This window comes from Natrix helvetica (assembly GCF_964273705.1).
Source record: "Natrix helvetica genome assembly, chromosome: 2".
Lineage (NCBI taxonomy): Eukaryota > Metazoa > Chordata > Lepidosauria > Squamata > Natricidae > Natrix > Natrix helvetica.
Window position 1 is genome coordinate 273,968,851 of NC_138552.1, and position 16,608 is coordinate 273,985,458.

A 16,608-nucleotide genomic window follows, 5' to 3' on the forward strand; every position below is an offset into this window, starting at 1 on the left:
TGCAAGTACATGCACGGTTACTCTGTGCTTTAATGTGTGGCATAAATAGAAACAAAAGACAAAAGTAGTTGGCATTAATAGACAAAAGAATATATGAAAAAAGCAATTCATTTTTCAGGCGTCAACAAGGGCTGCTAAGGTCATCTGATATCAGGTTCGGTCCTTGTTGCCATCCTCGGATCTAAAAGCCTGAAAGGATTTGAGAAGCTGATATTGTCTTCCATGGGGAACTGTCTAAAATCAGGTACAGCAGTCTTCCAGGAAGAAACCAAGAGCTCTTCATACCATATGCTATTCATGCCCCATTGGTTTTTCTCATCACCATGTCTGAATTTATCTGGAGGAGGAGGAGGAGGAGGAAGACCTGATCTGGGGTTCTTATAATCTTGTGAAGCTCAAGGATTTTACAAACACGTGGCATGAAGAAACTTTGAGAAAAGGGGGAGAGGAAAGCCTGGAAGAAGCTCCAGGTAACTACCCTTTGCTTCTTGTTTGCCCCATTGACTGCAGTTGCACAGAGGACTATAATCCTCAACAATTTTACCAGTTGTTGGAACCTGCTGGTGGGGTGAGGACACATTCCTGAGCAGTATGTGTGGCCAGAGCACACTGCTGCAGCTGGGAGCATGAGTGTTGGCCCCCAGCTACAGCTGGCAGTCCTCTGGCCTTGGCTGCTAATGGCTATGCTGCAGATACGACTAGGCTACTCGGGACTGGCACTGGTGGCAGCAATGGAAGCCGAGCGGACTTTGGCCCAGAAGGCAATAATTCAGGTAATTCCTTTCAAACTGGAACCCCTCACACTGGAAGGAGTCTTTGCTAGCATTGCAGAGATCACCCCTGCTGAAGGCAAACTGTTGCAGGTAAGCAAATCTTTATTCTGTTACACTTGTTCACCCCCATGCAAGATCTGCTGGCCACAGTGGTGTTTTGTTTTGCTTTGTAACTGAAACCATCAAGTAGAAACCATCAGCCCACTTTATAGCTTCACACAGCTTTCCCCATTGTATCCCTTTTTATAGCTATTCTTCAGCTAAGCAAACATAAATGGGCAGGTGCACATGGTTGTTCCCAGGGACATTTTAATTTTGTTCTGTATGAATGAAATACAAAGGCGTGAACTATCAGAGGCACTCTCATTGGACCCATGATTTTGGTTTTACCTCTCCTTATTTTATATTAAAAATCCTGTTCCCTTGGTTCCTTTTAGGAATGTATCGAATTGGGTAATTTCCACGTTACTGATCTTACCATGCCTTTCAGAAAGTGCTTCAAGTGGCAACCAAACCTCTTCTTTCCCACAAGGACTCAGGAATGTCAGTCTTGGATTCTCTTACTTTGATCAGAGAGAGATGCTTGGAGGAACTTTCCATAGTTTGAGCAAGAAGAACCAAATGGAAAGACTGAATGAATTTCTCTGTTGTAAAGTTCAGTCTATTGTGATGAAGTGCAGTTTCTGGCCTGACTTCATGTGCCATCTTGTCTTGTAACCTGTGACTCACCTTGCAGGGTCCTCACATGCCTTGAAATAATTGTTCACAAACAGAGTATTGCAAAACTCAGGCAATGTCATATTATAGAAAGTGCAGATAATTAAGTAGCTGATGCCTGTAATGTTCAGGGTGAAGTTGAAATAGCAAGGGTGTTGGAATGGTTGATTAGATTGAATCAATCAGTTTCAGGATACTTTGCAGGAGACTGGAGAGAGAAAAGAACTTGACAGTGTTATTAGGGATTGATGAATTGTCAGAGTACATTGTATCAAGGCACTGCAACTGTTCTGGTTGGTTTCTTCCTTGAAGTTAATTCAAATCACAAGGCAAACAAATACACATTGCACACTACTTTTGTATCTTATCATTTAGGAAAGAGGACAGCCCACTGATAGATCACCCAGTTTGCAAGGAAAGGATCCCCAATCATGTTCCTGATATATCCAGTTCAAATGATCTCAGTTGGAACTGAAAAAGAGTCCCCACCTGAGAAAATCCAGTTGAAAACACTGGGGACATCCTCTGACTACATAAGGCAACTCTGTTCATATGAACATGTGTCCTTTTAGAAATAGGCATAATTCAATGACAGGATTTCTTCCTAGGATGACAAATGTATGAATTACACGCTAACAAAAACTATTAAATGTATGTGAGTAACAAGGAAGGAATAATCTCTGCCTTAGATCTTGTAATCTGCTACCACCGCATAAAACAGGCTCATATGCTATTTTTGAAAATATAATCATAGTGTGTGTCAGGAAAAGTAGTCTTTCATATTTGCAGTATACATTGTGGCCTCAAGCTGACAGTGATGTCTACAATAGGAGTCCTGATCCTAAATCCTTTTCTAGGTAATTCTGAGAAAATCACAATCATTCTGTTCCCAAAGTGTATCAATTAGAATCACACTGTTAACAGATCTTAAAATAGGATTCCTCCAAAAACCAGAAGTCAGAATAAAGTGTATTTTCTTGTACATGCTGTTTCAAATTTTAAAGGGCTTGAGCCAAAAAATTAATAGAGATGACTTTTTCTGACCATCTTCATTGCTATACAAGTATAATGATTCATGATTTTATATCATACTTTTCTATCCAATCTCTTTTCAAGAGTTCCATATGCTAATATTGTAAATAGTATTTTTCTCTTTTATCTCTATAACCTGTGAGGAAAGTTAGCCCGAAAAGGTGACCAGCTTGAGGTCATTTCAAATTATAACACTTCATAGTAACAGCAATACCTCTGTGTGCACAGCAATTTACAGAGTGGACAAGGACAGTCCTTGCTTAACCAAAGATAGATAAAGTAGAAGAATGTGGGTTGGACAGCATCACCACCAGATGAATTCGTAACTGGCTGACCAACCGCACTCAACGTGTAGTCCTCAATGGAACTGCATCTACATGGAGGGAGGTATGCAGTGGAGTACCCCAAGGCTCTGTTTTAGGCCCAGTACTCTTCAACATCTTCATCAATGATTTGGATGAGGGAATAAATGGGGAACTCATCAAAGTTGCAGATGACACCAAGCTGGCAGGAATAGCCAACACTCCAGAAGATAGGCTAAAGATACAGAAGGATCTTGACAAACTTGAACATTGGGCACTATCTAATAAAATGAAATTCAATGGTGAAAAGAGTAAGTTCTACATTTAGGCAACAAAAACGAAATGCACAGGTACAGTATAGGTGGTACCTTGCTCATCAGTAGTAACTGTGAAAGGGATCTTGGAGTCCTAGTGGACAACCATTTAAATATGAGTGTGCAGCAACTGCCAAAAAAGCCAACACAGTTCTAGGCTGCATCAACAGAGGGATAGAATCAAGATCATGTGAAGTGTTAATACCACTTTATAATGCCTTGGTAAGGCCACACTTGGAATACTGTATTCAGTTTTGGTCACCACGATGTAGAAAAGATGTGGAGACTCTTGAAAGAGTGCAGAGAAGAGCAACAAAGATGATTAGGGGACTGGAGACTAAAACATATGAAGAACGGTTGCAGGAACTGGGTATGTCTAGTTTAATAGAAGGACTAGGGGAGACATGATAGCAGTGTTCCAATATCTCAGGGGTTGCCACAAAGAAGAGGGAGTCAAACTATTCTCCAAGGCACCTGAGGGTAGAACAAGAAGCAATGGGTAGAAACTAATCAAGGAGAGAAGCAACTTAGAACTGAGGAGAAACTTCCTGACAGAACAATTAATCAGTGGAACAGCTTGCCTCCAGAAGTTGTGAATGCCCCAACACTGGAAGTCTTTAAGAAGATGTTGGATAGCCATTTGTCTGAAACGGTATAGGGTTTCCTGCCTAGGGAGGGGGTTGGACTAGAAGACCTCCAAGGTCCCTTCCAACTCTGCTATTGTATTGTATTGTATTGTATTGTAAGGCATGCAGCATACCCAAATAGGGAAAAAAGGAAGTAGAAAAAGTGACATAATACGGAATTTTTCAAAATACATTTTTTTAGGTTTAATTACAGAGTTAGGTTACAGTAAGATACAAAAAAGGAGAAAAAAATTATTAACTTTTTAACATTTTAAGCCCATATGGAGAATGCTTCAGTTTGTGATGTAATACTGTAACAGAAAGTGGGAGGAATTTCATATACCTATAGATCAGCATCCTGAATTCAGCCAGTTAAAGTCTGTTAGTTTGCTAGTCTGCTCCACCTAACCGTAAGGCAATCTGAATCTGTTTTCAGGTAGCTACATGGGCCATATTCAATGCTCTGATCAGTTTAGATGTATTTATGGCCTCAAACTGAGGTGATGTCCTTTGTATAGTTTACCATGAATAATTCTAAAAAATATGTCTTCAGAGCAGTTTCCAAAAGAAGATAGATTATGTATCAATCCTAAAATTACTAAAAATTACTATTCATGTATTAGCTAATGGACTAGAAGACCCCCAAGGTCCCTTCCAACTCTACTATTGTATTGTATTATTGTATTGTATAATAAAAAGGGAAACTGCAATGCCTAAGGGGGAAAAAATTGAAAGGCAAAAAGTTTCAGGTGGGGTTATTTTTGGAGAACTATTGTACCACAATTGTCAAAATTCTGCTTTATAGGCTGACAGTGTCATTATTCATTTTATCGTACCTCAAGACCATTTTGGATTGCATAAGTGAAAGCGTATCTTGAACTCTATCTAGAACAGTGGTTCTCAACCTTCCTAATGCCGCGACCCTTTAATACAGTTCCTCATGTTGTGGTGACCCCCAACCATAAAATTATTTTATGTTTTCCATATTTTTTTGAAAATATGTGTTTTCTGATGGTCTTAGGCGACCCCTGTGAAAGGGTTGTTCGACCCCCAAAGAGGTCCCGACCCACAGGTTGAGAACCACTGATCTAGAAGAAACAAATAGCTGAACCAGCTGAGCAGTTATTTTGTAGATACAGATTTCCATTTCCAGATGTTTCAAAGCAAACAGCTACTGTTTTTCAGGTTAAGTGAAGTTTCTGAGATGTCTTTTAGGGCCAGCTCCACTAAAAACACTGTCATATTGCATCCTGGATGTTACATATTAAATTATTTAAGATTATCCCAGAGGAGAAGGCAATTGATTTTGGTGGATGCAGGGGGTGTCCTTTTTGTATCAGAAGAGGAAGAAGTTGTCATGCAGGCACTTCTTCTGAGGAACCAAACCCTGCTACAGTTTGAAAACTGACTTGCTGAAGGTAGATAATTTACAACTGCCAGATTGAGAGGTTTTATTATATTGACCAGCTGCTTGTGTGGAGAATTAATAGTTCATCTTGGTGTGAAGGCAAGTGTCAATGTGGCTAAGGAAAAAGAGAGACATCCACCATTTCACTGGGCAACTGGCACCAGTAGATTATCTCCTAAGTTAGATGTTCCTCATGGAAAAGGCAGAAGAGTGGAAGGTGAGAATGAATGGCAAATGTTCAAGTTATGGTGCATTTAGAAACAGAAGGGATCCCAGCAGGTGATCAGCCACTAGAAGTTGAAAGCTCAATAGGGGAGTAAACTGACAGTTGAGTAAGGCCAAGGGGAAAAGAATAAGGGGAAATATCGCATAGTCTCTAGGTCAGTAACGCAATATCTTTGAAATAACACCACCACCACCCCACTTGCTAATCTGGAGACAAAAGAAATATCTGCAGAATGTAATGTGGCCATGAACCTGAGACTTGCTAAGAGTCAGTTATAGACATGGACTGTGGGGCTTATCCATCTTCATGCAATCAACATTCAGATGGTCCCCAAGAGAATCAGTAGCTGACCATTAAAGGAATGAAAGTTCAAGTGTTGCTATCTGTAGAAAGGAGTACAGAACAGAAAAGGAATTGAGATAAATAAAAGGAACAGCTGAGGGGAAAGAAGCATAAGGGATGGGGTAGGGATTTAAACAAGCTAAATTTGAAGCCCAAATTCTCAATGGGCGTTTAAAACAAGATGTAGTGACATTTTAAGTCAGGCTGGTGGTAGTCCCATGTTATAATAGTCTTTGGAGAAAAGAGAAGCGAGAATACAGTAAATCAGTTTTTATTATACTCTACATCCGTGTTGCGTCATAGAAGTTGGTATGTCTTGAAACTGGATAAAATTCAATTTCTTCCAATTTTGTATTTAAAAAAAAATATAGCTTGCAATCCAAAACTACATATGTAGCTTTGGACTGCAAGCTTTTAGCCAGGAATAAACCTGCAGAATTGGAGGTGTGTATCCTGATGCCAAGACAACCCAAGTGTCTAATATAAACTGGACAATCAAAAGGCTAGTTTATAACAGATATAATAATCCACAAGAGTTTCATCACTATAGCAACAATATAAAATGTTTTGCCATAGTTTTAACCTCCTTTTCATTTCTATGTATTCATGCTTTTTTTACCTATCTCAGTTTATACTTTCATTTTGTCATTGCCAAGCCTTTCTTTGACACCCCCCCCCCCTTCCCTTATCACTGAGGCTCATACAATTCGCATTTTCTTTCTGTGCCATTCTTAGCTCTCTCTCTCCTGTTCTTCCTGCAGATTTTTTCTGTTATACTTTTGGGGGGGGGGGGTGTTCTACCCAGCCCTGCTTTTCTCTCTTCATTCTTCAGCTCTGTATTCAAAGCATACAGAATTGCTACTCACCCAGCAGTTCATACTCTTCAGAAGGCTATGTTGTGCTATACCATATAACTAGCTAACCACAACAATTTGGATGTTCTGGCAGTAACTTCATAATATTTCTAGGGAAAGAAAAAACACATCTTTTTATCCCCATCCTGTGCAAGCCACAGATATTTCTATGAAGAGGAAGAATTATAGGTGTTTCAAATTCCTTTTGGTGGCAAGAAGTTGATTTGTAGGAATCAAAAGGCATAGTCCCAGTTTTATCGATAGCATTTAATTACATTTGTCCTAAATTCCCATTGATGCTTTTACCAATAAGAAACATGCAACAGCATTTACATGCATTAAATATACAGAACAGGGATATTATTATGTCTTTGGATGTGGCAGTAGTTTTAAGATGCTTAATACCTAGATTTCCTCATGGTGCTAGCTTGTTTTAATAATGTGAGTAAAACGAAGTTTGATCCAAAATGTACAATGAAACAGTACAATCCCCTCATACATTGCCATCTTAAGTTTCATATTTGAGAACCTTCTACACCTCCATGTTATAGAATATGCTGTGTGTTGAAATTTTTAATATAACTATCAAAGGGTACAAAGCCACAGAAGAGTAATTGAGGCTTTTCTTTAATGTGCAGAAAGATTCTGTAATACATGGGCATCATTTGATATAGTTATTAAGATGCCTCCTGTAAGAAGGATTGGTATTCCTACTATCTGATAAGATCCCTTATAATTGGCTCAATTCTTCACACATGGATGATTGTTAATGCCATAGTCCCTTGTCTATATTTAGCATGCTTCTAGCTAAAAGGTGGGTTCCCAATATTGTTATTAGGCTGCTAACATATTTCTTAGTGAAAAGGGGAAAAGGGGGTGCTATGAGTGGATAAGGACCACATCTGACTCTTAATTTTTGGGGGAAACAGATGTTGTATTTCAAAAGGTACAAATGAATTTGAATGTTAATTAATGTTAAACAACATCAGAGAGAGACTACCTTACATTGGCAGAGTAATTACAGGGGGGCCCAACATCACTTAAAATATTTTTTGGAATCTCAGCTAGAAGTTGCAGTGGATGCACCCAGACTCTCCAGTCTGGTTGTAAGCCACAGTTATTTCAACAGAGCAATAAAGTAGATCCATTTCCTGAAGTCTAAATCTGGACTGGGAAGGGTCTGCAAATGTTATGCAAATTATTATTTTCATTTCAAATTGGTTTCTTTCTGTTCATCTGTCTTGCCCACAAATGGTTAGCCACATTTTTTTAACATGTGGTGTAAATATTCTTAGGGTTGAGCATCCTTGTCTCATTCTCCCAATCCATAGCTCTTTATTTTGGTGGTGATAATCCTTAATTAGCCCATCCCAGATATATTAGTTGCCATAAACTGAATTGATAATGAAGGCAAATCCTACTATATGTCTCTAGTGAGGATTTACACTAGAGCCCCTTGTAGCGATGAGACATCAGGGTTTTCATATTTGGTATAACTAATAATCTAAAGATATGTGGCAATTAATGCAATGGTGTATGCACTATGGTGCAGTGAAGCATTTTCACAATACTAAGACTTTGGAAGTTTTAAATGAGGTATATACATTTCATTAGAAGTTCTAGTTGCTGCTTTCTGTCATGGTTTCTAAAACTTCACTTAGATGCAGGAACAACTATCATCTTCCAAAGTGAATGAAGTAACTCATCATAAAATACAAATTATGGTATACAGTTAGCTTATGAAGCTGCCAAATCTCAATTCTTGTTATGATGCTCCATTAGAGACATATCTTGAAGCTCTTATGCCCAGTGGATTGTTCTTCCCATCAACCTATTTTATATTTATTTTATATTAAATGTCTTTATGACCCTTGTTTCTTTTCCTTCCTTCACTACTTCCTCACTGTTTCTAACAAACAGCAAACATTTTTCCATATTGGAAACTGCCTTAAATATTCCTATATAAAAACATTCTACTGGGCACTACAAATTGCTGTATTACACCACCAATTCATTAAAAAGGCAGGCTGAGAAAACTACTATGCTGAGATAAAGTTGACATGTGTCATGTGAATCTTGAGTAAGATAGATGTCATACTGCCAAGATAAAAAGCCTATGTAGATCTGGCCCAGATTTTTTTATTACAGGTGTGCATGTTTTAAATTAACATAAAGAGAAATGTTCATGACACGTATGGCCATCAAAGAAGGCATTTTCAACCTTGGATTTAAAGAAAGGCAAGCTCTTCATATCAAAAGTAAACTTCTGAGGAAACCAATTTGTAGGTTTTTGATTAAGCAATACCAGTGGCTATTTTAAAAAAAAGAAACTACTGTCATATATTTTCTATTATTATAAAGAAGTGTCTAATATCACAATGGCAGCCAGATCTCTCAGATAATTTGAAATTTGTTGTCCTTGTAATTTCAGCTGAATTTAATATCCTTTGACTGTCCTGGACCCAGTATGGGTCATAAACTTTTTAATGGGTATCTTTAACTTCCCTTGTCCATTGACTGCATTTCCTTAGTGCTGATTTGTGTAATGATTAACCAATAAGTGGGCTTTTGGGCACAAAGTACAATTGATCTGTGAAGCCCTTTGAAATGGATGCTGTGAAGACTGACCCTCCATTCTTATGCTGAGACACAGATCTAGATCTGATGTTACATCAAAAGGGTTAACACAGTGTAGCTTCAAAAAGCTGCTTTAGCTGTACAAACACTGTACAATAGCCGTAGAGTGACCAGTGAAATTAATAAGGGAACACAAGAATTCCTCTCTTCCTCCAAGCTTAAATGTATTAAATTCTGAACTAGCCTCCCTGAAATTTGAATTGTGAGATTGAAAAGTTTTATTAGCTTCAAGAGAAATATATTATAGCAGAGATTTTGCAATAGAAAAGGTGAAAAGGCAAAACAGAAAGAAAGGCTGCAGCAAATGTTGATTATGTAGTATTCTGTTTAAAATTTGACAAGACAAAACTGTACAGAATCCCACCTTGGAAAAGGTCCTACTAGGAGAAAAATTGAGTGAGAGGTTTTTGAGAAGCATCCCCATCTGGACAACAACTCCTTAAATCTTAGCCATATGGGTTCTCTGAGGAACACTGGATTGGGGAATGCTGATCTAGGATGAACAGCAAGTGTTAAAAGGACAGAATCACTGCTGCTGCTTCTGAATAAACATGAACAGACATGCACTAATATTCCTCACATTTTTCTTCTCCCCCTAACAATTATTTCTTTAAACACCAGCACAGGGGCTCTAAGTTAGATTTCCATGTTCTTTTGAAGTACTTAAGGGTGCTTCTAAACTAGGTATACATTTGGAATCACAAGATCACTCAGGCACAGAAAAGAGTTACCATTTTAGACAGCTGGGGAATATACATTGAAATCTCTAGATCCACAGGGTGTTTTTTTTTGAGGAAGCCCCACTGAGTCTCTGCTCCCTTGAAATGTTGGGTTTTAGGACTGCACTCTGGAGCTGAAAAATTTATGGAGAAAACATAGTGGCATGAGACTATAGAGCACCCACCTGAATAAGCATAAACAAAAAGGGAGGACTGGAGCCTTCATATTTCAATCTAGTAATCTCACCAGATTTCTCTAGTTGATCATTAAATATAAAAGTAGACTGATCCTTCAAGGATCTACATATGTTCAGATACTATGGTTGTAGAGACTTTAAATTAAAGTTCCATTACAAAGAATTAGAACAATTGCATATACAATACCACCACTGGAGAATGGTAGGATCATTTGTGGTTCTACCAGTGGGATTTTTCTGAGTTTCTAGTATGTTGCATAAACCAATGGCATCTGCTTGTGCTCAGCCAAATATTAACTATTAATTATTTTCCCCAACCTGATTCTCACAAAACGTGTCTAATTCCCATAATTCTCATCAGCACCAAGTCCAGTACATTTAAAGTTGAAAAAGGGCTAGGTTAAATTAAAGACCAGGATCTTTTGTAGATTTTATGAATAGCTGCAAACTCACATTTCACGGGTCAAACTCTGTTTCATCTAATGCCGAGTTGGGAATTGATCTACAACTTCCCTTCCAATGAAAAAATGGCATTCAGGCAACTGGTTGCAAAAAATAGCTCTTTTTAGGTCTTATGGAGGCATCTGACTTTCGAACAGGCTTCCCCTCATGGGCTACTATCTTGCACTATATTTGTATTTAAGGACTGGGGCAGAAATGTCTTCAACACACATTAATGAATATACATATGAAAGAGGCCATAGCAGATGATTAACTATTTTTCTTGCTCAAAAGTATTTTTGTGGGAGACTGGCTTTAAGTCCCACAATTGTTATATATTGACAATGAGTGCTGGCTGGTCTATATTTTTCTGCAACCTGAGTTATCACCTGTAATTGATTGTTGGGATGAGGGTCAGCAGGAAAAAGAGAGAATGAAAAAAAAATGTAAACTTTTTGTGTGGTAACATAAGTTTTAAGAATTTCCATTAATATTCCTCACTGGCAGCATTCACACAGTCCACTTCACCTGGGTACTAATTAACTAATTTTCTGGATTTGAAAATATAATGATCCATAAATTAACCCAATTTTACAAAATGCTGGGCCACAAAAACCCCCACCCAAGGTTAAAACTAATAAAGCATATAATGTTTTACAAATGCTGCCCCTGCCAAGTCATTACTTAACCAGGATAAACATGCCGTGTGAACACAGTCATGACTTAAGTTATGTCAGTTTCTGTGATATCTGATATATCAGATATCAGGTGTAAGTACTATGGGCAGATAAGGAAGACCTTCTGGCCCAGATGGGGCTACAATCTAAAAGAAGCTAATCCTATTCCAGATGTATACCATATCCATATCTCCCATCCTCTGTTAATTTGCAATGTCAGTACTAAGTAGCACAAATTATTGCTGAAGCTTCTTGGCCTAGTTGCCTATCTACCTGGGACACTGCATGAGTGCTAGGGTTTCATCTAGTTAATTCTAGCAACCTACCCACAGGTCAGAGCGCAGATATTGCAACTATTAAAACAAAATTAAACAAAAACACGAGCAGGGCATTTTATCCAGGTTTGTACAGTTAGCTGATAATATTTTTTTCTCTGGGTACCCAGAAAACATCACATTGTCCTTCAGAGTTACTGGCATTCAACTTTATTATTCCCAAACCTGCAAGGTCAAAAAATTCTTGTTAACTATGGTGCTTGAAGTTCCAAAGATCTAGAAAGTTCAGTTGAAGTTAGTGTGACCTTTTAGCTTAATCTAAGAATGAAAATATATTAGATTTGGTCCAGTCTCAAGATTACTAATGGAAGCCTGTGCCTCTCCCTTTGCATTGAGTAAGATTTGGGATTAATGCCATAGAATTCCAGAATGAAGACTGTGATTGACATTGTTATAACAATCTTAGATCACAATCCATGGCAGAGGTCTGTGACGATATTTTATGTTGGAATTCTATGTATAGGGGTAAGCTTTCTCACCCTTCTTATAGGCTTTTAGAGGACATGTGGTTTATCCCTTTGGGAAACAGGATGCTGGATGGGATCCAACAGGATTCTTCCAACTTTCAGATGATCTTATGTCTCAGCACTTATCACTGCAGAGACCACAACTCCATGCCTTGTCTCTTCCAGGGTGTGTGTTGAGTCCTTCTTCCTTCATCAGGGTTGAGGAGACATTCCAATCCCTCCTTTGCCTATAAAACGATTTCTTTTGTCAGTGGGAAATTTTTGCAGGGTGTGATCACTAAGGCAAAATAAAGAGCTCCTTTGAAGTGCAGGAGAGTTACTTAGCAAGCCCCTGGGGGTGAGAATCAAATTCCTCCCTCTCTTAGCAGGACAGGCCTGCCTGAACAAGCTGGGAAGCTGGAGGAGCCAGCAAATGGCTCCTAGTGACACGGGATGCGGGAGATCGAAACCTGCCAACAGCAAGCTCCCAGGCTTTCCAGCAGGAGCACATTAACTCAGCCCAGAGTTCCAAGCTGCACACTTGTTTACAGACCTCCCTGCCCACTCAGCTCCTCTCAGGCTTCTCTGCATGAGCCGAGGCTCCCCATCTGCCAATGTCTTGCTTAAGTTGCTATGAACACTAGAAGTGCTTTATTTAAATGGGATTCTGAACATAATGGTGATAGGGAAACTCTACAAAAAGAAAGTTGCATCAGTTTATGAGCAGTCATAGTTGTTAAGATTTCTAGCACAATTTAGGTAATGTACTGTATCAAAATTCCATTACAATGGTGCTAATTGATCTGGGGCACAATGATTGAATTATGTCTCTCTGGCTGGCTGCTCTAATTATTTACTCTCTACAGTAGATGGGTAGGGCTTCAACCCATGGCTTGTTGGGGAACTCTGAAAAATGAAATTCAACCCACCTGAAGGGTAACAGATAAAAAAAAAACAGCTGCTGTGCCTGGATGTGGGGGGGGGGGGGTGAGCCCTTCAAAGCACATTGGCTTTCTCAAGCCTGCATTTATAGAGGCTGGAGTGCAGCCAAAAGCAGTCTGCCCCTTCAGAGGTAGTGGGAGCAAAGAGCCTTGGGGGAAAATGTTATAGCACTCAGCATGACAATCCTAGTGTACCTCTGCTACTACAACCACAGTTTAAAAAAAATACCACCCCTGAAATGATCTACAATAAACAAAATAGGGTCTCTTCAGAAAGACACAGCTACCTGGGTACGTGGTTTGGGAATACAGGTAGTCCTCGACTTACAACCACAATTGAACTAAAATTTCTATTGCTACGTCACAGTTGTTAAGTGAATTTTGCTATATTTTATGACCTTTCTTGCCATGGTGGTTAAGTGAGTCACTGCAATTGTTTAAGGAACGCAATTGTTAAGTGAGTGTGACTTCCCTATTGACTTTGCTTGTCAGAAGCATACAAAAGTTGATCACATGACCTTGGGGCACTGCAACTGTCATAAACATGAGTCAGTTGCAAAGCATCTGAATTCTGATCACATGACCATGGGGATGCTGCAACGGTTCTAAGTGTGAAAAATGGTGACAGTCACATTTTTCAGTGCTGTTGTAACGTTTAACAGACACTAAACGAACTGTTATAAATCAAGGACTACCTGTATCTTGAAAAGATCTGGAACGCTTGATAGATGCAGGTCATTAATGAACTGGTGACCCAAAACCAAAAAGAGAAAGAGCAACTCTAAGATGAGGAACTTTTCTGTTACTACTGAGCAATGACCAAGAATTGCCCATTATGTAACATTTTTAGACTGGTTTAATTAGCTTTAAATATATATATAATGCTTCTGGTTTCTTTTACCTCAAAAGTGATGTATTACAATGAGGAGTATATATTTGCTTTATATTGAAGTAAAGACATTCTGTATATACTCCAAGAAGTCTCGGTCTTGATTCATACTATCTAGGGCTCAAATTGACAGACTATGTTCCTCAATTAAGCCAACAAGTTCTTTGAAAACACAATACATTGGAGAAAGGTGAGGTGACACCCTTAATACCACAAAACTACTCTCATCTTTCTTGAGCTTGGTGGTTTTAATAGAATAATAAATATTTATTTCTTAGCCGCACCCTCTCCCGAAGGACTCGGGGCGGCGTACAATGAAACATATGAAATAAATATGGACAAAACAAACATATAACAGAGACATATACGGAGACATACACAAGGAGGAGGTCGGCTGATAAATAAAACAATTAAAATACAGTATTTAAAAACCCCTAGATAATTAAATATAATTAAAATACCCAGTAAAAGCCCGTCAGGAGCGATATGGTTAGATCAAAGTTGAGCCAGGCCAGCTGCTAGGAATAGGTGGGTCTTAAGCTTAATACGAAAGGAGCGGAGGTCAGAGGTATTCCTAATATCCGGAGGGAGGTCATTCCACAGGGCTGGGCCCGCCACAGAGAAGGCTCTACTCCTAGGCGCCGCCCCCCGACACTGTCTAGTGGACGGCACCTGGAGGAGGCCCTCTCTGTGCGAGCGGATTGGTTTGAAAGAAATGTCTTTCAAACTCCTTTAGTCTCCAAAATGGAGATAATACTGGCCTGACTGATTGGGTTTTCCTCGCAGCCACTAGTTCACACTGGTTCTCCTAATTCATTAATAATAGTTGAACTAGTTTTTTTTTTTATTAAGCTAATTTGGGTCAATGCAGGGGCAAAGAACTATCAGTTGCATTTGACAGGCTCAGGCACAGAGTGGTTGAATTGGTTTTCCCCAACCCATCTATGATGGCTTAAAAACCACGGCTTATGACTGAGTGAATTCTCTACATCCAACCAGTTCTGATTTATTTCACAATTATGGCCACCAATAAATTGCCATTTAGTCAACACTTGTGCCACAGGTCACCTAAACAGGGGGGGGAGGGGGAGAGAGCTCTCAACCATAAGCCTTAATTGTCATAAGTTGCCCTATTTAATAAAAGGCACAGCTTGAGAGATACACTCTTAAGAAAAGCACCTCCAGATAACTAGGGGGTGGCAATAAAGCCGAAATGCTGAGGGGGATTTGCTGGCTTTCCTCAACATGGCTTCCATAAGTGTCTCTCCTATTGCCCCCCCTTCCCCCCCCCCCAGGAAATAGCTCGGCCACAATTAGCGGCCCATTCAACTCTACAGTCGCCTGCAGACCCGAGGCCGGCAGTTTAAGACGGCATTTACCTTGCCCAGGGAGCTGAGGCGAGGGGGTGCTCTTTAGGCTCTATGCCCACCCTGGGGCTTTTTCCGTGTCTACCAAGCTTGACTCTCCCTGTTTTCTTCTCCCTTTGAGTCGCCGCCGAGAGCCAGCCAAATCCCCCCTCTCCGCCTCCCCGGGGCCGAGGCCGCGATTCTTGTTTGGGCCTCGGGAACAAGAGTGCCAACCAAAGGCTCCGCCTGGAGTGTCGGCAACTCTCTGAGGTGCGTTGGAAGAACTCCAGGCGAGCATCGAAAGGGTTGTTTAATAATATCTGACGGGCGCGGAAGAATTCGGGCAGGCGGCCAAGATACACACGGCCTGTAATAGTTAACTCGATCTGTAAACAGTTCAAACGGCACTGGGGAGGCCACCGGCTCTTACATTAGCGGCCCGCCTTTCATCTCGCCGCGCCACAGGCGGCCTCGCAGGCCCTGCTGGCCGCTCCCGCTGGCTGTGGCGAGAGTTGGAGACGAGGGCCTGCAGGCAAGCCGCAAAGGGACACGGGCAGGCCCGGCCAGCTCAGACAAAGGGCCTCGCTGCGAAGGGCTGACCTTCAAAACTTACCGCGCTGGAGCGAACGGAGGTTTCCTTTGCTCCGCACGTGGTCGAAATCCGCGAGGGCCGCCGCAGCCGGGAGCGCGTCTTTCGTGGCCGCTTTCTCAGCCCCTCGGTTCGGACGGCTCGATGGAGCCCCTCTGGCTTTCAAGGCCAGCGGAGTGGAGCGGGCTTCTCCAGCCTAGCGCCCCCTCGATGGTTGTGTTCACACGACATACTTAAAAAGGTTAGATCAGAGGTCTTCAAACTTGGCCATTTTAAGACTTGTGGACTTCAACTCCCAGAATTCTCCAGCCAGAGCTGGCTGGAGAAGTGCACAAGTCTTAAAAGGGCCAAGTTTGGGGACCCTTGGGTTAGATAAACGCACCCTGCTGTGTTTCCGCAGTTTGCTAATCCTGGTTATGCTGCATCCGGGTTTGGTGTGTTCTGGGAGCCCAGAACGTTTGCTCAATTTGTGGTGCAATGTACTGGGGAAAGCACAGAAAAAATGGATTTTATTCTGCATCCAGGCTAAGCATGCTGGATGAATTGGGATAGGGTCTGGCTTGGAAATTCTAAAAGCCTCAGTCCTAAAACATCTGGAAATTCGGATGGGGAAATCTTCAGTATATGGTAGATCTCCCATGCTGTATTTCACCAGCGAAGTCAAGGGCAAGCTTTCAATATACTAGCGCTGAGCTGGGGAAGGCTGCCCAAACTTCCTTCACCAGCTATTTGCAGGTCTTCCACTGGTCAGATTGTTTCCCCTTCTCCACCAGATAGGTTCTGTTCCAGTCGGAGTA

General features: G+C 40.6%; 1 protein-coding gene across 1 annotated transcript in view; it reads left to right on the forward strand.

The window, feature by feature from the left end:
• The window catches only part of RNF43 (ring finger protein 43), a 53,992-nt gene that overhangs the window by 1,041 nt on the left and 36,343 nt on the right, over positions 1-16,608 (forward strand). Inside the window, exon 2 of the mRNA XM_081944339.1 lies at positions 119-863. Coding sequence (XP_081800465.1) covers positions 627-863 — 237 coding nt within the window. The 5' untranslated portion in view covers positions 119-626. The remainder of the gene's footprint in view (positions 1-118; positions 864-16,608) is intronic.